Here is a 23,254-nt window from a genome sequence, read left to right on the forward strand (position 1 = left end):
CACTCCACTTCACTGAGAGGAATCGTCAAAACTCTGGAAGGAACAGTCTTTCCTCTTTGGGGTTGGTGGGTTTGTCTCTGAATAAGAGGGAGGTATAAGACCCAAGGGGTTGTGGCATATCTGCTGATAAGATCCTTTGGTTGGGTGACTAGCATAGAGGGTGGTTTCCATACATTAAGACTAAGCTAAGACTCACTTGGTGAGCTTGTTAAAATGAGGATGCCCAGGCTCCACTTTGAGATGCTGATTCAGTAGGTTAGGGATGCGTGAGGAGTCTGAAATTTTAAGTAAACAGTGCAGATTGTTCTGATGCGGCAGGTCCCCTAGACACTTAGAAACACAAGAGCTGATACCTCTTCCGATGCAGGCCAGGCTGTTTCACCCATATGGCCTCCCGGGGGACTGTCCCTTCAGCCCTTCCCCCACTGTAGTCCAAAGACTGTAATCCTCTCAACAAGGAAACTGCTAACTGGACCACTGGTATAGCCCTAACAACTTAGTTTACTATTTTGCATTTAAAGAAAAGTTTACCCTTGTTTTCATTTAAATATCAATCTACCCTAGCCAAATGGAGTTAACCTTTAGAATAAAGGAACTATGTACTCACATAAGCAGAAACTGGCCCATCTGTAGGCAAGAATTTGTCTTACCTATAAGTCAGCTGTAGCTCTCATCAAAATAAACTGATTAATCAATTAAATATCATTTGTTAGGATTTGTTAGGGATCCATCCACAAGATGCTGCAGATAGAGGACTACCAACCTTTAATAACCACTAGGATTGTTATATCTTACAATGATGGATACAAGATGGATAAATACTCTTACCTAATACTAATTGTTTTCTTGGTATTTTTCCAAGTAAACAGAGTAATTTCAAAGCTTGCCCGCCACATAAATATCTTCTAATGGATGTCATTGTTTGTTTATTTATTTAGGCTGCACCGGATCTTAGTTGTGGCATGCAGACTCTTAGGTGTGGTAGGAGAACTCTTAGTTGCAGCCTGCATGCAGGATCTAGTTTCCCGACCAGGGATCAAACCAGGACCCCCTGCACTGGGAGTGAGGAGTCTTACCCACTGGACCAACCAGGGAAGTCCCTGTTTTATTTACTGAGTTGAACAGAAATAGGAGCAATTTCAGATTTGCCAAGGTAATAAATATCTTTCAAAGTGGGAATGGGAATGTACAACGGCAGTAGCATATACATGTTTAGATCATCATAGAATTTTCAACTGGAAAGGATTCTTAGGATCCTCTAGATTGACTGTGTGCACCTCCAGCCTCACTGCATGGAGTGGAAAGCCAAGGTCCACACAGATGTTATAGCGCAGTGAGTACGTGGCAGAGATGGGACTAAAACCTGGGGCTTCTGACCACTAGTAGAGAGAACTGCTAAAACCTCCAGTCTCTCCACTTGGAACACAGGATGATGGGTGCAGATAAGCACAGGAATTGCCAATGGTGTGATCCAGCTGCCCTCAAAGGGACATTGTTTCTAGGTTGTACTGATACCGCCTGATAGTGTCCAGAGCAGGGTGGGGGGGGATAGTCTCACTCCACGTTAGGCTGGTGGGACCATCAGTCAACTATTTGTAGGGTTCAGGGCTGGATGTCAGGGACCCTGACAAACTGGTGTACGTAGAGGGGGGCAATGAGGATGAAAAGGAATCTGGAAGCCAAGCCATGTGAAGAGTGGAAGGAACTAAGAGCTTGAGAACGACTGAGGGAGCTACATGACAGCTGTTGTTAAATACTTTAAAGGCCTTCATGAAGAAGGTTATGGGGGTACCAAGTTGTATGTGGGACCTGAATGTAGAGTTAGGCAAGTGTGAAGATTTTTGTAGGTCAGTTTGGTTTAATCTTATCTCTAACCAGACTACACCCAGACTGCATCCTCTACCAGGCACCCTGCACACTGCACAGGAAACACTTAATAAATATCTGTTGAACTGAAGCAGAGTAAACAATGTGCTAGGTAATCAGGCTCTCCATTCTTATTTTTTTTCTACAACTTTACTGCCTGTTGGAGGATTTAATTGCTAATCAGCTTAGGAGTCAATTGGATAAGAAATTCTCCATGGACTAGAGGCTATGCTCAGGCCAAAGGTGTATTGATCAGTGACTGAGAACTGAAAAACGGGCAAAGACAAGAGGAACGTCAGTTACCTTACTGATGTGAAACTCCAGGCGTCTCACGTATCTTTCAATTGTTTTAATTTGCTGGAATAAAAGAAGAAATTTGAAAAAGTACAGCCATTTACAGTTCCACTGATTAGACTTGTGTGGCTATCTTTATTATCTCATACTCAAAAGTACCAGAAGATGTTAACTATTTCCACTTTCCTCCTATCTCTGTTGCTACTTTAAAGATTCTCTAGTATCAACTTAGAAAGTATTTTTTAAAAAAATATTGAAGAAATACTCTGAAAGACGAACTTGAGTTAGCTATTGGAATCCTTATGTTTAACATTAAGAGGGGCCAACCAAATGGAATTCACTGGATTTCTGGCAGGACAGTATCATATTGGAGTATACTTAAGTTTCTTCATAATAACATTTTATCAGCTCAAATATGAACTCGCCCCCCCCATTTTAATGTCTCTGAAATGGGGTGCATTTTACAACTGCAACTGTCTGTGCACGCCCCAAGATAATCATAGTTGGTTATGTGTCACCTCTTCCATTTGAGTTATAAATATTATCACATGCGTTAAATTTAATTACCCTTTAAAATATCTGCAAACAGATTATACTATGATTCAGTATTTTTTTAACATTTTTATTGGAGTATAATTGCTTTACAATGGTGTTAGTTTCTGCTTTATAACAAAGTGAATCAGCTATACATATACATATATCCCCATATCTCCTTCCTCTTGGTGTCTCCCTCCCATCCTCCCTATCCCACCCCTCTAGGTGGTCACAAAGCACCCAGCTGATCTCCCTGTGCTACGCGGCTGCTTCCCACTAGCTATCTATTTCACATTTGGTAGTGTATATATGTCCATGCCACTCTCTCACGTTGTCCCAGCTTACCCTTCCCACTCCCCATGTCCTCAAGTCCATTCTCTACATCTGCATCTTTATTCCTGTCCTACCCCGAGGTTCTTCAGAACCTTTTTTTTTTTTTTTAGATTCCATATATATGTGTTAGTATACGGTATTTGTTTTTCTCTTTCTGACTTACTTCACTCTGTATGACAGACTCTAGGTCCATCCATCTCACTACAGATAACTCAATTTCATTTCTTTTTATGGCTGAGTAATATTCCATTGTATATATGTGCCAAATCTTTATCCATTCATCTGTTGATGGACACTTCAGTTGCTTCCATGTCCTGGCTATTGTAAACAGAGCTGCAATGAACATTGTGGTACATGACTCTTTTTGAATTATGGTTTTCTCAGGGTATATGCCCAGTAGTGGGATTGCTGGGTCATATGGTAGTTCTATTTTTACTTTCTTAAGGAACCTCCATACTGTTCTCCATAGTGTCTGTATCAGTTTACATTCTCACCAACAGTGCAAGAAGGTTCCCTTTTCTCCATACCCTCTCCAGCATTTATTGTTTGTAGATTTTTTGATGATGGCCATTCTGACTGGTGTGAGGTGATACCTCATTGTAGTTTTGACTTGCATTTCTCTAATGATCAGTGATGTTGAGCATCCTTTCATGTGTTTGCTGGCAATCTATATATCTTCTTTGGAGAAATGTCTATCTAGGTCTTTGGCCCATTTTTGGATTGGGTTGTTTGTTTTTTTGTTATTGAGCTGCATGAGCTGCTTATAAATTTTGGAGATTAATCCTTTGTCAGTTGCTTCATTTGCAAATATTTCCCCCAATTCTGAGGGTTGTCTTTTTGTCTTGTTTATGGTTTCCTTTGCTGTGCAAAAGCTTTGAAGTTTCATTAGGTCCCATTTGTTTATTTTTGTTTTTATTTCCATTTCTCTAGGAGGTGGGTCAAAAAGGATCTTGCTGTGATTTATGTCATAGAGTGTTCTGCCTATGTTTTCCTCTAAGAGTTTTATGGTCTCTGGCCTTATATTTAGGTCTTTAATCCATTTTGAGTTTATTTTTGTGTATGGTGTCAGGGATTGTTCTAATTTCATTCTTTTACATGTAGCTGTCCAGTTTTCCCAGCACCACTTATTGAAGGGGCTGTCTTTTCTCCATTGTATATTCTTGCCTCCTTGATCAAAGATAAGGTGACCATATGTGCATGGGTTTATCTCTGGGCTTTCTATCCTGTTCCATTGATCTATATTTCTGTTTTTGTGCCAGTACCATACTGTCTTGATTACTGTAGCTTTGTGGTATAGCCTGAAGTCCAGAAACCTGATTCCTCCAGCTCCATTTTTCTTTCTCAGAATTGCTTTGGCTATTCGGGGTCTTCTGTGTTTCCATACAAATTGTGAAAATTTTTGTTCTAGTTCTGTGAAAAATGCCATTGGTAGTTTGATAGGGATTGCATTGAATATGATTCAGTATTAAAGGTCTCGTATGTACAGAAATGTGTGGAAAGAAACAGCATCATATATAACTTAAAAGATATATCTACATTTAAAATAGGCCTAAGAGAGTTTTGTCACTAAGTATAAAATACATATGTTAAGTGAAAAGAAAGAACTGTGTCACAGTGTAGCTGTAATCACTCTTTTTCTTAGTGGCAAATAAGATAATGATGTGTTTTCCAATCAAAGAGGTCTTCCATTTGATGAAATATGATAGTTCCCATTTAGAGAGAACACAGGTAAGGACCTTCAAACTCTTGGGAAATTCTTAAACTTAACCAGAACACTGAGAAACCCTGCAACCAGGTGACTTTTTTTTTACAAAAGTGACCTTAAACACATTATTGGGTCTGTAGATCATAGTACTTATGATCTTTCATCATCCTCATTAGATAAAAGCATGAACTTTTCTAGGATTAGAAAAATCATCATTTCTCTAGGATCTTACTGTACCTAAGCAAGGATCACTGACTTCTCCTCAAGGATGAAGGATTTTATTTCCCAGTAACTCCCCAACACAGAACAATAACTTACCTTGTCTAGGTCATACAGCACACCCTAAAATTAAAAAAAAGGAGTATCTGGATTAAAACACATCTTCCTCAAAACCGTTACTGATAAGAATCAAAGGATTTTGTCTGCATTTCTGCATTGTCAGTGAAATAATGGTTAGCCCCATAATGTCTGTTGGACTTTTTGATATTCGCTTTAAAAGAGTAAATCTGGGTTATTTTAAATAATAGTAAGAATACTTTTAAGAGCTAATATTTATTTATACTCTGTGTCTCCAGAATTCTACCCAGTCCTCTCTGCCTTCTGGGAGCCTTAAGACGTTCACTTGCTTTGGGCTCTCCTCGCTTACATAGTGAGGGACACATAAATTCACGTCCACTTAAATGTTTTTTTAAATGTTTTTAACATAAAAAGTAGCAGTGATTATATGTGTTAAAAAAAAGACTTGGGCTTCCCTAGTGGCGCAGTGGTTGAGAGTCTGCCTGCCGATGCAGCAGACACGGGTTCGTGCCCCGGTCCGGGAAGATCCCACATGCCTCAGAGCGGCTGGGCCCGTGAGCCATGGCTGCTGAGCCTGCGCGTCCAGAGCCTGTGCTCCGCAACAGGAGAGGCCACAGCAGTGAGAGGCCCACGTACCGCAAAAAAAAGAAAAAAAAAGACTTGCCTTCCTGTTTAAACACATAAAAATTGGCATTTCAGAAGAGCCCTTGAGAGTGGTGAAAGCTTTTCACAAATTGTTTTTAAAGCAAGTTTATTCCTGTGTGCTCACAATATCACAGTATAATCAGTACACTAAGCCCACATCCCCCATCAGGAGGGTTTTTATGGAACATGAGGTCCTGCTGGAAGCTCCTCCATCCATACACGATTGTTCTCCAAGAAGGAACATTTGTTGCCATTGAGGACTGCCAGGGACATTCAAAAGCTCTGAAGGCCACTCCACATTGAGTTCCACATAAATGGGAGCAATTTATCTTCTAATATTATTAGAATCTAAAACTTTTAACTCCTATGAAGGCTTTAACCTCTAAGCCTTTGAAAAGGATAACATCTTTAAAAAAAAAGAAGATAACAGCTATTCATGTATATGTGTACCTCGTATACGTAGACTTTTCCTGGGCTTTCTGATGCCTTAAAACTTTAAGGCATGATATCATTTAGAACTTAACAAAATCATTAAAAATCATTAGAAACACCTCTTCAAGCAGGCAAGTCCTCACAATTCATTAGAGTAAAGGAAACTTGCAAGCATCTCGAACAATACAGTGTGTAGTTGAACTGGCTCAAGGACGCCTCCGATTTCTTCTACCAATGACCTCTTGAGCCTCCTTTTCCTCTCAGGTATCACTGACCTATTACAATTTTTAAAAATTGGATATAAAGGAAAGTTCTGGGTTCCAAATGCTGTACTAACAATATGGTAGGAAAACCCCAACTTTTCATTTCCTTATATTACTTGGGAAGAGGAGTATAGGGAGTTGGCTTTTTTAAAGTATTTTTTCCTGATTACAAAGTTTGTCTGCATAAACATGCTTGGAAAATACTGGAACATATTGAGCATTAAAATAAACATCAGGAAGCACATGGCACTTTGTCCCTTGGATCTGCTTTTCTTGAACTTTCTTCCTTGTCCCCGTGTCTATCCAGTAAGAGAAGTTAGCCAAAACAAACAAACAAACAAAAAACCAAAAAACCCACTGTGTGAACACCCTAAGGATTAGATGGTACCTACCAGGCGAGAGTTTCTTCTCATATCTTTTAACTGAGCTGTCAACTTGTCCAGCTCTGTCTGGTGAACCTCCAGATACTCACTGCAAAGAAAAGAGAGAGGTGATCGTGAACTCTGTGACTGTCAAGTGGAATCTGATGCTGATGCTGACCTTTCCCTTCTAAAGGGGGGGCATTAAGAACCTGAACCTTGCTCTGCGGAGCACAGAGCTGGCAAGGAAGAGGCTCTGCATTTTCCTAAACTCTCCACATTTTGAAAGATCTAGCAGTTGAATCTGATACTATCCAGATAGTCAAAAAGGAGAATGCCTATGAGGCTGGCATAGCAGGAAAGAAAAACCAATGTGGAGGGAATGGCAAGAACTAGGGAGTCAGTCCTAGATCTGGGCTCACAGAATTCTATCTAGTTCCATAGGACACTGACAGTATGCATCTCACCACATACTAGGGAAGTTTTATTCTGGACAAATCATTGCTATAATATACTCAAGAAGGTTTTAGAACGCTTCTTCAGCAATCTCTAAAACAGATATGCCTGTCTACCAGTGTTTAAGTAAAATACAATATTACACAGAGTTAAATATAAACATATTACTATTTCAGGTCTCCTTCAATGTTTGGTTATGATATGGAAACCCGATCAAGTTCAGATCTTTGGGACTCATTTAAGGCTTCCTCAATTATGGTGCAATAATAAAACACCTACTACAGAAATAGACATTCTAAAATTTATCTCATAAGACTAGCTTTTGTGACCTTTCCGAGCATTTTAGAAAGGAAAAAGGTTTCAGTGCATTATTAGGTTTGATCTTCTTACTCAAGTCCATTTTTCAAAGCCCTGTAGACCTCTTCCACCCTTTTAGGCTGAGGCTCCTTGGGAGGGCTGCTGTTTTTGTATCCTAAATTGTGCATTTTCTTCAGTTTGGCCTGAGGCTTCTTGAGAGCAGAGGGATTTTCAATGAAGGAGTTACATCTACGGAAAGAGAAAAGAAAAGCTGACATTGAGTCTTGGGCACCCAAAACGATCTGACCAAAGAAATGCCTTTTAATCACCTTGTGTTTGTGTCAGTGTCTTCTGGGGAAGGTAACGTTCCCTTGTATATTAATAGATCTGAGCCATCCTTCATTTAGTTTTGTGGTGTTAGAGTTAACTGCTGAAATCTGGAAGCTGTGCAGGGCAGCAGTTACCCAGAGTCAAAGCCTGGATTCAGGTAATGTACACTCTGAGTGAAAGCATGTCACATCACTGAGACCTCACGGGAAGCCAAGAACAAACACTTCTAGGTGGAAATAATGAACAGGCAGGAGAATGTAATTCAGCTAAAAAAATATGTGCACTATGTGACATCAGGCATAAGCGTCTATTAAATTTGACTGGGATGTGCATGAATAGTTTTTAAATAAAGGGCCATAAGCATGACAAAGGGCTAATGCTGTATATAAACACATTTTATTGCACTTCAAAGATATTGTGTTTTTTCACAAATTGAAGATTTGTGGCAACTTTGTATGTCAGATGATGGTTAGCATTTTTTAGCAATAAAGTATTTAACTAAGGTATGTACAATTTTTTTTAGACATAATGCTATTGTACACTTAATAGACTATAGTGTAAACATAACCTTTATATGCACTGTGAAACCAAAAAATTTGTGTGACTTGCTTTATTATGATATTTGTTTTATTGCAGTGGCCTAGACCCAAACCTGCAGTATCTCTAAGGTATGTCTGTAGTGTTAAAGTAAAGAAAAGCACACACAGCTGGATGAATAGACTTTTTAAAAGTTTACTTATTTATTTTTTGGCTGCATCGAGAGGCTCGTGGCATCTTAGTTCCCCGATTAGGGAGCAAACTGGGGTCCCAGCAGTGAAAGCGCTGAGTCCTAACCACTGGACGGCCAAGGAATTCCCTTAAGCTTTATTTTTATGTAGTAAACTTTGTTTAGGTATAACATGAAACTCAACATCCCTATTAGTGGCAGGGAGGCAGCCTACAGTGGTAAGATGGACACCTGGTAACTTAAACCCAAACTACTGATCTGATTAGGAAGCTCAGAGGCCAGACTACTCACTGACCCAGCTATTGAGTGGAAAGCCGTGACCTCTGAGTCTGGTAGGTGTCTGCTGTGCACCTTCCAGGTTAATTCTTACTTTCCTCTGCCATTACCGTGTGCACCAAAGGGGACAATACAGGTCAAAGCACATAAGACCCCTAAGAATGTAAGATCTTTATCATGTCAGAAAAACTGAGGATGAACTTTATTCCATGTTACCTATTTCACTACCTGTGTTCTTTTTCTTGAGTTCCTCTAAGTCCTATTTTAGATGAGGGGAGATTCTAGGGAAACTGAAGACTAACATTCCCAAGCTTGTGTCTGAAAGACATCTGCTCCCCAGAGTCAGTCTGCAGAGTCGGTCTTTATCGACTACGTAACTTCATACCACAAATAATCTCCCAAATCTGGATACAATGGAATGTGCTTCAAAAAGGGGTGCGGGGTGATTTCAAACTCTATTATGAAGCTATAGTAATTAAAACAGTATGGTATTGGCATAAAAACAGACACATAGATCAATAAATAGAGAGCCCAGAAATAAACCCACTCATATATGGTCAGTTAATTTACGACAAAGGAGCCAATAATATGCAATGGGGAGAAGACAGTCTCTTCAATAAATGGTGCTGGAGAAACTGGACAGTTACATGCAAAAGAATAAAACCAGACCCTCTCTTATACCATATAAAAAAATTAACTCAAAATGGATTAAAGACTTGTATGTAAGACTTGAAACCATAAAACTCCTAAAAGAAAACATAGGTAGTATACTCCTTGACATGGGACTTGGCTATGATTTTTTTGAATATGATACTGAAAGCAAAAGCAACAAGAGCAAAATTATACAAGTAAGACTACAGCAAACTAAACAATAAAAAGCTTCTGCAAAGCAAAGGAAACCATCAACAAAATAAAAAGGCAACCTGCTAAATAGGAGGAAATATTTGCAAATCATATCTGATAAGGAGTTAATATCCAAAATATATAAAGAACTCATACAACTCAATAGCAAAAACCGAACAACTCAGTTAAAAAATGGGCAGAAGATCTGAACAGACACATATCCAAAGAAGACATACAAATGGCTGAGGGGTACGTGAAAAGATGCTCAACAGCATTAATCATCACGAAGTGCAAATCAAAACCACAATGGGATATCACCTCACCCCTGTTAGAATGGCTATTATCAAAAAGACAAGAAATAACATGTGTTGGCAGGTACGTGGAGAAAAGGCAACCTTTGTGCACTGTTGCTTAGAATGTAAATTGGTGCAGCCCCTATGGAAGACAGTATAGAAGTTCTTCAAAAAATTAAAAATAGAACTACCATATGAGCTGGCAATTCCACTTCTGAGTATTTAACCAAAGACAATGAAAACATGAACTCAAAAAGTTTTCTGCACCCCCATGTTCATTGTAGCACTATCTACCAAGGCCAAGATTTATGGAAACAAGCTAATGTCCAATGAATGGATGAATGCATAAAGAAATTGTGATACATATATATATGGCTGAATAATATTCATTATATATATATAGGAATATTACTCAGCCATAAAAAAGAATGAAATCTTGCCATTTGTGACAACATGGAAAGACCTCGAGGGCATCACACTTAAGTGAAGTAAGTCAGACAAAGACAAATACTGTACAATCTCTCATACATGGAATCTAAAAGAAAAACAACAAAAAACCAAACTCATAGATATTGGTGACTGTCAGAGGCAGGGAGTGTGGGCAGGATAGAAGAAATGGGTGAAGGAGGTCAAAAGGCAAAAAAAAAGGTAGCAATTCAAATGAGGGGGAAAGGGCTTCCCTGGTGGCACAGTGGTTGAGAGTCCGCCTGCCGATGCGGGGGACACAGGTTCGTGCCCCGGTCCAGGAAGATCCCACATGCCACGGAGCGGTTGGGCCCGTGAGCCATGGCCGCTGAGCCTGCGCGTCCGGAGCCTGTGCTCCGCAATGGGAGAGGCCACAACGGTGAGAGGCCCGCGTACCGCAAAAACAAACAAACAAACAACAAAAAAAAAATTAGGGGGAAAAAGACTACAATATATGGTGTTACAATGGATATATATAAAAAGCCTTTATTGTTCTGTAAGAAAATATGTAAATATCCACCCCCAAAATAGGCAATGGATGTGAATGCACTGGTTATTCCCAAAATAAATACAAAAGACAAGTAAACTTATGAAAGCACATTTAACCTCGTTAGGGATGACATAAAAGACTGGAAAAGATTTTTAGAAAATGCTCAGTATCAACAGATGTGTGGATAAAGGTAAATCTGCTGTTACTGGTTAGAGGATAAATGGGTTCAAACATCTGGAGGCACTCTGGCAACAGGCATCAACAGAGCTGAAAGAAATGGGGTGGGGGTGGGGAGAGCTATACATATGTATTGCTAGCTTGTTCTAAATCTTCTTTGAAGGAGGAATTCTAAATGATAGAAATTTGGGGAACATTACATCTTTTTCATGAAAGAGATGAAAATAACACAGGTGTGTGTTGTGACAAGGCCACATGCACACGGACCCTCTTCAGAGCACCAAGGCTCACATCCCTCGCAAGCTGCGTCCCAGCAGAGAAGCACACACAACTTGCCTGGATCGCCTCTCCTGAAGGCCACTGAACCCCGCAAAGGACTGGCTCCTGATAATCCCATTAGGCCCTCCAGGCGAGAAGGACTGGGATCCTACCAACATGATTTCTGGGAGTCTGGCTGGCAGTCCTATAAGACAACAGAAAGATTAAGGCAAATTACAGGCAGGTTCAAACAGAAGACACGCGAAGCTTGTCAACGGTAATAGGAGGTGACATGAGGAAAGGTGAGTCATGAGGCCATTAGATGCTTGTAAGACTTCTTGCCTCCGACATGTTCTTTTTAAGCGGAAGGGTTCAGCTCTCAGGTGGACCTGAAGAAACACATGAAGATGTTAATAAATGTAAATTACACACCATTATCAGTTACTTTAGGGTTCCTTCAGGGATTATTTTTTTTAAACAAGGTTCAACCATACCCTCAAAATACGCAAAAACTTTGGAATGTTTCCCTCCATTTAGGACAACAATAGCAACAGCAAAAGGAAACAAATAGGCCAAGTCAAGTTTCAGATAGGTTCTGCGTGACATTCAAAACACAGTCCAGTCTTAGGGTGGAATTCTACACTTAGAAGTCACAAGGCTAAAAACACTAGGTTTCTTGAGAGATGAACTTACTTAAACTTGTTCTCCCTTTTTCTACCCTTAAGTATATTTTGAAAGATAAGATCGTGCCGCTCTTGTGGCAGTGATAAAAAAGAAGAGCACAGAGAACGCTCACAGAAGTAGTGATAATCTAGGTTATGATAAGAACACAAGAGAAGAGGCAAGAAAGGTAAAGGGGAAAATACAGCAGAAGGCACACACCCTATTTCAGTCGCTAGTTCACCTTTTATAAAGACTCATCACCACTGACCAAGACACGTTGTCAAAATACAACTTCAGCTGGACAGAAGCCCAAGGTTAGTTCCCCCAAAGGACTGCCCTAGAACAGTTAGGTAATTCTATTCCCTTTAGATCAGGAAGAGTCAAAGCACATACCATTGTCTTAGCAGGTAACCTCAGTCCAGAGAGGGGGACAGGCTAGCAGGAGAAAGGGGACACAGCCGCGGTCCAGACTAAAGACTTCCAAAGTGGGCAGCCACTAATAGCATCAATAGTTGCCCTTTAAAAACCCAGCAAACAGGGCTTACCTGGTGGCGCAGTGGTTGAGAGTCCGCCTGCTGATGCAGGGGACACGGGTTCGTGTCCCGGTCCGGGAAGATCCCACATGCTGCGGAGCGGCTGGGCCCGTGAGCCATGGCCGCTGAGCCTGCGCTTCCGGAGCCTGTGCTCCGCAACGGGAGAGGCCACAACAGTGAGAGGCCCGCATACCACAAACAAACAAACAAACAAAAAAACCCCAGCAAACAAGCAAGCAAGCAAGCAAAGCTAAAAAACAGCAGCAAAACACTCTTGTGTCCATCTAGATGGAATGGAAAAGCCAACATCACTGGGCCCTACTCAAAGCTATTTGAAGCAACTCAGCCAAGGGAGGGGGTTTGAGTGCGTTACTTCCCCAGAGAGAGAACAAACAGCCCCCTTCCCCATGAGGCTGCAGGTTGCTAAATCCCCTCCTCCCCACCCACCCCGGGAGAAAGCAGCTCTGAGGAAGCACGCATGCATTCTTGCTGACTCACTTGGCAAGAGGCTTTGCAATGAGCAACAGGTTGCTCTTTGATCTGGGTAGGACAGGCATCCCACCCAGTCCAGCTAGGGATGGAGACAGGGAGGCTTAAGTTTTGGAACATTCTCTAGAATTTTAAAAGTAATGACGTAGAAGTATGCATGTGCAATAAAATTAATATCTAGTGCACGAATGGCAGGACAAAATGTGGTGCAAATAAGACTCTTTCTGGTTACTTCCCCCCACCCCCAAGTTTCAAAAATAACCATGATTCACATAAATCCTTAATGAGGTTCTCTTAAGTGTTCTTTGTTGCTTACTAAGCAGTCTGTCTAGTTCTCGTTAAAAACACCTTCTTAGGTTCATAAAGCACGCCTGTGCTATCTTTGTATCACATGCAAACATAGTAAATATCAAGAAAACGTAATAAATATCAAGAAAAAGATCCAGAAAATTTAATCAATATCAGGAAAACATGTTCTTTCTGTGCCCAATAATTTTATAACCTAAAACCCACCTCAAAGTCTCCATGTGGCAAATTTAATTAGTATTGTATCTCATTTTGTAAATTATTGTTCAACAGGTCTGTTGCATCATGGCGTTCTTTGGTCACAGGGAAAAGACGTAAAGTATTTGAACTATTTTAACTGCGCTATTGTCTTGTACTTCCTAGAGATTATGCTTTTAAACCAAAAAGATTTTTTTCTCTTATCCACTGGATCAGTAGTTTCACATACTCCCAGGCATTCTGACTTAACTAGTATGGACCTGTGTATTGGGATTTTGAAAAGGACCCCAGATGGTTCTGATGCTCAGCCCACAAAAGAAAAAAAGGATGATGCTGAATTGGTTGAAAATGTTCAAACTTCAGTTACAATCATCTGCTACAATTTCTCAAATGTCCAACTTTTAAAAAGTCTTAAATAAGCCTCTCTTTACAAAGTTTAAACGTTAAATGAATTAAACATTAGAACTGGATAGTGAAATAATTTTCCTTCTTCCCCTTTTTCAGTAATAGGTAAGAAAGCTTCTTGAGAACAAAACAAATGTTTGCCCTGGATTCTGAGTTTGTAAATTGCTTCGGGATGGATAAAATCCTCAGACGCTTTTCATTACATTTACGTGTTGAATGGATGCCGCTGGGAACAGGAAGGGAGGTAAGTGGTTTTGCCTGTCTGGTCTTAGAAATGGTCATTATCTATCGGAAAAGAATTCGACTGATAGCTGGCTTAGGCTGAGATCTCTATCCTGCCGTCAATTCCCCTAGAGGCTGGCTCACTGCCTAAGGAGAGTCATAAAATAAGTCTGAGGGCCTCTGCACAAGGTCAGGCTCTTGGAGAAAAGGAGTAGGTTGGGAGAGGGGAGAGCAGGTGGGTTGAAGGATAAGAGTATGCAAAGCACCTCCCCGCCCACACCCCTAACTCTGAAGTAGGGATGACAGTTCTTTTTTCTTTTTTTTTTTTTTTTTTTTGCGGTACGCGGGCCTCTCACTGTTGTGGCCTCTCCCGTTGCGGAGCACAGGCTCCGGACACGCAGGCTCAGCGGCCATGGCTCACGGGCCCAGCCGCTCCGCGGCATGTGGGATCTTCCCGGACCGGGGCACGAACCCATGTCCCCTGCATCGGCAGGCGGACTCTCAACCACTGCGCCACCAGGGAAGCCCAGGGGTGACAGTTCTTTGCTACTACTCTTCCGATGGCCTCAGCCATTCCCCAGTGGCTAGTTATCCTGCAACTCTGTTATCATCTTCTTGACAACACCACTCCCACCTCTTGGAGCCCTAAGTCTTCAAGCTGCTCCCTGGCTTCCTAGAATCTCACAGACCTGCTTTCTTCCAGCAAAACTACCCTTAAAGCTACATTACTCATTTTCAGGCTTTAAGGACTTCAAACTGGTTCCTTGTCATTTTCATTTTAGTAGCAGATGCTTCTTTGAACCTTTACCTAAAGAAAGGACTGAAGTAGAACAGCAGTATCACTGCTGGTAGGGGTCTAAAGTGGTACCGAAAGTTTGGAAGACAACTAGGTAGTATCTACTATTTAAAATGTAAAACATACTTATCCTTTAATATGTCACATCTACTCTTTGCTATCTCCTGTGGAGAAATACTCAAGTTCACAAAAAGTTATATACAGGGATGTTCACGACAGTTAATGTAATAGCGGAAAAACGGAAATGATGTAAATGTTAATCATTACAGGAATGGTTAATACACTATGGCATAACCATAGCAGTTAAAAACAATATGCCCACATAGAAAGATCCACCCCCCCCCGACCCGCCAAGCCGAGGACAAATTGCAGAACAAAATAGAGTATCATACCAGGAATGTTGAGAACAAAATATAAAATTATGTACATGAATAGAAAAGTTCTGAAAGTATACACAGTCTATGAAGAGGTGGGATTGAGTAGTAGTCAGAAACATTTTAATTTTTTCTATATTGTTTGAGTTTTTATAAAGGAAATGGATTTATGTATGATTGATATGATGCAAAATTCTCTTTTGAAACTGCAGACATTTGGAGTTGTCTAGAGTTGGGACTGGAGAGGAGAGAAAGCTCAGATACAAGAACATATAAGATAGCTTTAACAGGTAACGGCTATATTTATATAGTTTATATTTTTAAGTCCTGAAGAGGAGAAATATAATTTCTGAGAAATAATGTATTAGGTTTCATAAATTCTGATTACAGTAGAATAATTCAGATTCCCCAGTGAAGTTCCCATTATGAGCTCTGAGCTATGTACCAACTTCTTTATTTTGATCTGAAGCATTTTTAGAGATGGTACTGTACTCCCGGTAGGACGCACTATACCCAATACGTATTGTCAAGGTTCACCAAATACCATATCTAATAAGCACGAAATTCCACATAAAAAACCACAAGTCTCTCTTTGGCTGCTGCTACTTGAAACTCCTGGCGCTTTGAAAAATGTTTCCAGTCCCTAAGTTACTGACTTCTCACCTGGTCTTTCCAAAAATGCCAGCAGAACTAACATTCATTTTTGCACATTAAATCCCAGAAAGGTCTCAAATCTTAGGCAAACGATAAAGCTGCTGTGCTTTGCCCCTTACTTTGTTTTGTCCCAGGAGGCCCAGGCTGTTACACCGGGTGGCCACCCATGCCCTGCCTTTCCCACAATCCCTGGAAAGACGGAATCTTTCTGGAAAGAATCCCCAGCACCTTGACTAAGAGTTGAACAAACCCTACCATTCTGAGCCGAGTCTCTTAGCACAGAAGCCAGAAAGTCACAGTTGTTTCTCTTCTCGACTCTTCATACAGTGAAAACCGCTGCCTTCTCCCTGGCTATGCAGTGCTAAGATCCACCTGAACACATACCGGAGTCTTTTGAAATTAAAATGAGTATAGGATTTCATGTGTTCTGATATGACACGGTGATACAAGTACACCGGGCCTTGGTGGGTACCACAAGCCACCAGCCGACCGGAAGTTCCTAGTTTGTTTGAATTAGAAGGTAGCTTATCAGATCAGCAGGCAGTTTGGTAACAGCACTGAGCGTGGCTGGAGATGGCAGGGTCTGGGGAGGGGGCTGAGGCAGATAAAGAAACATCAAGGGTCAAGAGGTCCCCCTTCATCCCACCAGGTCTCATGCTTGTTTAGATCAGAAATAAAAGGGACAATATGAGTGCAGTTCAGAGCGGGGAAATAGCCAGTGACCTGGAGAACACAGAGATAACCTGATTCTTAAGAATAAACGAATGAATATGATAGAAGTCAACCTTGGAAGGTTGCTTGGAAGACAGGCAATGAAGGGCATTCGTCACACAGCAGGGCTACGCACCAGACCCTAAAATGCAGCTCCTGATGGTGCTACCAGTAGAAGTAGTAAAAATGGAAGAAAAATGCTTTGAAAGTTCAGTCTAGGTGACAGTTCCATTTCCCATTACATTTTTATTAACTGGTATTCTGACTTAAACTTTCTTGTAAATTTGATTAGCCTGAGTTAGCAAGCTTCTCTACCCAAATGTGAACAATTCCTCTCGGGGAACCCCAAGGTTAGGTAAGACAGGCCAACCTCTTTTCATCACTTCTTGGGCATGAATCTCCAAACTGACGAGTTCACAGTAGAAGTGTTAGAGGCATTGATTAACTGATATGGTAACTGGACAAAGCAACCGGTCAGCTAGAAGGAATGTTAATATTGATCGTTAGAGTTAAATATACTAAGACTCATGAAAGCAAATAGGAATCATTAGGTTATTTTTAGTTTTTCCAAGCATAAAAGCACTCTGCTGTATTAGGAAAATACAGAGAAGTAGAAAGAAGTCAGGGCAGGGAGGGGGAGGGAAGAACCATATTGTTTTCTAGCACCCATCAATACACCAGCAGAATTTTGGTGCATGTAATTTTCTTCAACTCTTCCCTTTCCACATAAAACATAAGAATTTTGAGCACAATGCATGTTAAATTTTGTATCCTGCTTTTTCTATCATATTCTTTTTCTAAAAAATTAATTAATTAATTAATTATTTTTTGGCTGCGTTGGGTCTTTGTTGCTGTGCGTGGGCTTTCTCTACCTGTCGAGAGCAGGGGCTACTCTTTGCTGCGGTGCGTGGGCTTCTCACTGCAGTGGCTTCCCTTGTTGCAGAACACGGGCTCTAGGCGTGTGTGCTTCAGTAGTTGTGGCACACAGGCTCAGTAGTTGTGGCACATGGGCTTAGTTTCTCCGTGGCATGTGGGATCTTTCCGGACCAGGGATTGAACCCATGTCCCCTGCATTGGCAGGCAGATTCTTAACCATTGCGCCACCAGGGAAGTCCCTATCATATTCTTTTTTTAGAGGTACGTCGAGGGGTTTATAAATTAACTTTTTTCTTCAACCACCTTTAAGGGTGTACTTAGGTCTACCCCACATTCCATGTGCTACCTTGGATAATAAAAGGGAACCCATACAGTCTATATTATATATGCCTTTTATTTCTGATTTTAAGATATGGTCAAAAGCAAAGTGGACCTTGCCAGGATGACACTCGGGCCTCCCATGAGACAGGGGAGCAGATTAGCATTTGTACATGCTGGAGTTGCAGGACATCAAACATTATGAAATTTAAAAAACAACAACACAACAGCTGACATCACTGTCTTAATCCTGGAAGAGCAAGGTTTTTATGGTGTTTTCCTTTTTTTCATTTAACCAAATTCTCTAATATAGAACCCAAACAGGTAATTCTGGAAGACCCCCACTATGGACAGAAAGTATAACAGACATCTGTGATTTCTGAATGAAGTGAGTAAGGACATCTCAGTTCTCACCAAAGCATTTGTCGTGGAGCGGAAATGTTGACTTAGAAATCAACAATTGCATAGCTACAAAGCTACGCCATCTCCACGTTAGACTGAGACCAACCCTCTGAGATAAGTCAATGGTCAGTTGGCAGGTTGCTGGAGTGACAATGCTGGCAAAAGTAGACAATTCTACAGTCAACCCCAGTGTTGGCCTGGTGCCAGGGATGGGAGCGGGCAAAGGACCATGAGAGAACTTTTGGGGGTGGGGCTGGAAGTGTTCTAAAACTGTGTTGTGGTGACTGTCGCACAACTGTATACATTTACTAAAACTCAAACTGTACACTTAAGATGAATTAATTTTATGTGATATATGAGGTTTACATCAATAGAGCTGTCGGAAAATCACTATCAATTTCCAGAAAATGTCATCATTCCTTCTGCAAGACGAAGTGCCAAGGAATCAGGACCTGAAAAGGAAAAGCTCGATCCACAAGCCACCACCTGAGAGTTGAATATTTTCGTGATTTGATCCTTTTCCCCATCAGCACCACATAAGATGCAGCACACTGGCCCCACTGCACTTTCTGAGTCATTTCTTCCTGCCTGCTTTGTGTGCCTCCGCTCTCCTCTCCTAACCGTGCTGTCCTGTTTATGCACCTCCACATCTTGGTCAAGGGCAGAAGTATAATTCAGTTGTCTGAAAGAGGCACGTGGGGCAGATGTAGATAGCCTGCTATGCTAAATGATTATTTAAGATGAATCCTAAAAATAGGCGTCTGCTTATTATATGGATGCAAGGTACCTATTACAGAACAGTTGACTAATCTTAAAAAAAGTGGATATATTTAAGTCACGGGCTTTTTTTTTTTGGAGTGTACTGCCTTAAAATAAATCGGGCAAGGCTAATATTTGCCTTCAGTTGTCAGCTTTGTTTGCTAACCAAACAATAAATACATGCATGAGATATTACATTGATTGACTGAGACAAGTGATGTGAACGCATGAAAAAACTTACAGAGCAACATAGACTCACTCCTCAGTGCGAGATGGAAGAACCAAGCTCAGGTGTTCTTACTGGCCTCTTGGGCACATACTAAACTTGCTGAAGCTCAAATTTGGTATCTAGAGAACGAGAGTAGTAATTCCTCCCCATTTTAATAGACAAGCATTGTAAGGTTCAACTGAGATCAAAGCATCATTCGATCTTACAATCGTGAGGTTACTTGGACATCTTCTAACCTGACTTCTCACCAGCCCTATAGACGGTAAGACTTCTGCTTAAAAACATACAGAAAGTGAGGAAGTGCTTTATACAAAGTAAGGTGCTTGAGAAATACAAAGATTGCGATAACGAAGACTGAGGTTCAACTAACGTGGAAGAAAAGGAATGCATTTTCAGAATCTCTGGAAACTGATATCAATGGTTTTCTTTCTATATTTTCTAAGACACCTCAATCAACACAATTATTAAGTACATATTATCGGCTCATCACTGGCAGGATGCTATGTGTTGCCCAAGATCTAAAGAGAACCAAAGACTGATCTCTGCTATAAACAGTTTTAATAATTTAATGGGAGAAGAAAATATGACTGTACATAAAGAAGTTAGGAGATCATGTCTGATGTAAGAAATATGTAGGAAATAACACACAGTGAAATTCTAAGTGATGTCTATTTCTCAGTGCTCCAAGGAAAGCAGTAGAGCTGAGATGATTAGAATGTGGACTCCCAAGTCAGACAAATCTGGGCTCCATTTGGGGGCTACAGTTTACAGCTGTTTGAACTTATGCAGGTTACTTAACCTCTCTGAATCCCAGTTTCCTCATTTGTATAAAAGGACTAACACTTCAGAGGATTTTTGAGGTGCAAATGAGTTAGTATACTCAATAGCTGGTGTGTGGTAAGTGCTTAATAAAATTTAAAATAACAGAGTTCTCTCAATGGAGAGGCAGATGAATGAGACAGGTACAGCCAGGAAGTTTCATAGAGAAGATAAAACGCTGGCTACATCCGGAAGAATGGATGTGATCTGAACAGGTGAAATCAAGGGAAGCCGGAAACTAGCATCTTTGTGAACATAGCAATTTTTAGATAATTAAAAAGCAGAACTACTTAAAATACTGACTGATAAAAACTAAAACCATGGGTACTCTGGAAGCCCAGTTCAAAAACCAATTACGGTTTTGTTTTTGTTTTTTTGAAATAATTGGAAGCTTACAGAAAAGTTACAAGAAAAGAACAAAAAGCTCTCATACATCTTTCATTCAGATTCACCATTTGCTGAAATCTGTCACGTTTTACTCTGTCGTCTCCCCCCATACACACATACCCATTACTACTTCCTCAATCATTTGAGAGCAACTTGCATATACATATTCATATATATATTTGCTCCTCCCCGTTGAGCAATCTGCAGATACGATGCGTCCATGTGTATATCCTAAAGACGTGGTCATCACTTACATAATTGCAGTATAATTATCAACATCAGGAAATTTAACATCACTATGATACTATAACCTAATGTACAGACATTATTCAAATTTTACAAATGGTCCCAATGATGTTTGGTATACTGTCCCTCCACCCCCACCCCCATGCTAGGAGCCAATCCAGGATCATGCGCTGCCTGTCTTGAAATGTGCCTTTAGTCTCCTTTAATCTGTGATGGTTCCTTGTCCTTTCTTTGTCTTTTGTGACTTGGACATTTTCACAGAGTACAGACCAGGTGTTCTATAGAACGTTCCTTAGTTTGGGTCTGTCTGATGTTGTCTCATAATTAGGCTTAGGCTATGTAACTTTGGGGAGTGACATCACATAAGTGATATTGCTGTCCTTCTGAAGGTACTGCATTCGAAGGCACGAGGAATCACTTGGTCCTATTACTAGTGATGTTAACTTTGATTACTTGGTTCAGGTGTTGCTGGACAGTTTCTCTCCTGGAAAGTTTCTATTTTTGCCTTTGCAACCGGTAAGTGGTTAGTAAGGAGGTACTTTGGGGCTATGCAAATATCTTGTTTCTTTAACCCAGAAGTTTTAGCATCCGTTGATAATTTTTGCCCAAATCAATTATTATGATGATGGTGGCAAAATGGTACTCTTTGAACTCAATCATTGTTTTCTGCTGTGAGAGATTTCTTGAATCCTTTTATTTGTTTTTATTTATTTTCAGGACTGTCAGCATGGATTCATGGATCCTTATTTTATTCAATGGGTTTGATCCATGACTATCATTTGATGCAAAAGCCAACTGTTTCTTGAAGCATTTTCTGAGCATATCAACCAGCACAACCAGAGGGATCTTGCCTTGTGAACCACAAAACATCCAACTATTTTTTGTTGTTGCACTTCTATTTTATCTATTTTTTGTTTTCAAAGCTTGGTTTTTATTTTATTTTATTTTTTGATCTTTTAAAATAAATTTTTATTGTAGTATAGTTATTTACAATGCTGTGTTAGTTTCTGCTATACGACAAAGTGAATCAGTTATACATATACATATATCCACTCTTTTTTAGATTCTTTTCCCATACAGGTCATTACAGAGTATTGAATAGAGTTCCCTGCGCTATACAGTAGATTCTTATTAGTTATCTATTTTATATATAGTAGTGTTTACATGTCAATCCCAATCTCCCAATTCATCCCTCCCCCCTTTCCCTCTTGGTAACTATAAGTCTGTTTTCTACATCTGTAACTCTATTTCTGACAAAACTTCCAATTATTAATGGGAATTAACATACTCAGGGGCTCAGTGTATTATAATTATCTCCCTGAATGTTTCGTCTCTTTAATAAGCTACAAACTTCTTGAGTGTAGGTACCACCTGTCTGTACCAACTTCTTTCATGCTCAATACAGGGTAGAATAGAAAAGCATTGTCTCTGGAGCCAGGCTAACCCCAGGGTTCACCCAAGTTCTCTCTGAGCTCCAATTTTTCTTGTCAATAAAGTGAGTACAATAAGACCTAAGTCACCAATGTTATTGCAAGGAGAAAATGAGAAAACATATGTAAAAATCTTAGTGTGGAGTAATGGTCTTTTCTACTAACTAGAATGTGCCCTTTGAAGATATATCTGGCTTTTATCCATCAAATAGAATGCACTAATTATAAAAGCATACATACTTTACAGGTGAAGAGATATACAGAAATAAAGTAATTTGACATTACTGCTCTCCTCTTTCTTCCTCTTTTATTCCCCTTCTAAGCAATGACAGCAGAGAACTGTGAAGCTATTTTAAGGGTCTGGCTGAACCATTTGAAGAGTAAAGAAGAAACGTTAATTGCACATCTACTCACTGGGACAGTCAGTTGTAGGAACTTCTCGATAATTGACACCATTTCAGCCTGAGGAAAATGAAAACTCTATTTCTTCTTCCATTCTGGTGGATCAAATAAATGCAGGGGGAAGCAGCTGGCCTCACGATAATTAGAAGAGAAATGACTCAGGACATAAAACTCGCTTAAATGTCAAGAGGGGTTAAATGGATTTTGACTAATGTTATAACTCATTTTAAAATGCAAAGTCTAGAACACTCGGAGACCCTCATTTGGTGCAAACTAGACATCAAAACAGGACCAACTGTTTCCTGGTTTGAAGGAAAAAGCATTTTGCACTTATTACCTAATTTTTTTTTAAACCTATTCAAAACCATGTACATCAAAAGGGAAAATTTCTTGGAAACATGGTCCTCATAGACAGCTTGGCTGGTCCTGCTGAGAAAAACATACACCCACCACAAATCCTCATTATTTGATCATCAGATTCAAAAACAACACTCCAGCATAGAAGAAAATGGTCCCATGCCTGGTGTTATCGACTCCTTCAGGCTTTTCTTGCATGTAGCCTGTTTACCCCTAGAGCTTGGCAACTCATTTCTAGCTAATGGTGATTGTGGCTTCTTTACTTCAAAACAGCAACGAAATGACACTGACATCTTCTATTGTTATTTGACTTTACTGAAATTACCATTCTTATAAGC

The 23,254-nt window shown here is 40.2% G+C and overlaps 1 protein-coding gene across 6 annotated transcripts in view; it reads right to left on the reverse strand.

Moving 5' to 3' along the window:
- RIPOR2 (RHO family interacting cell polarization regulator 2) overlaps positions 1 to 23,254 on the reverse strand; it is a gene marked incomplete at its 5' end in the record, with an annotated part of 208,430 nt that overhangs the window by 43,719 nt on the left and 141,457 nt on the right. For all 6 annotated transcript variants that reach the window (XM_082664599.1, XM_082664598.1, XM_082664600.1 and 3 more), the window contains 5 exons: positions 2,170 to 2,223; positions 5,051 to 5,074; positions 6,762 to 6,840; positions 7,575 to 7,730; positions 11,410 to 11,545. In XM_082664599.1, the coding sequence (XP_082520725.1) occupies positions 2,170 to 2,223; positions 5,051 to 5,074; positions 6,762 to 6,840; positions 7,575 to 7,730; positions 11,410 to 11,545 (449 nt within the window). The remainder of the gene's footprint in view (positions 1 to 2,169; positions 2,224 to 5,050; positions 5,075 to 6,761; positions 6,841 to 7,574; positions 7,731 to 11,409; positions 11,546 to 23,254) is intronic.

This window comes from Grampus griseus (genome assembly GCF_964374135.1).
Source record: "Grampus griseus genome assembly, chromosome: 10".
NCBI classification, from domain to species: domain Eukaryota; kingdom Metazoa; phylum Chordata; class Mammalia; order Artiodactyla; family Delphinidae; genus Grampus; species Grampus griseus.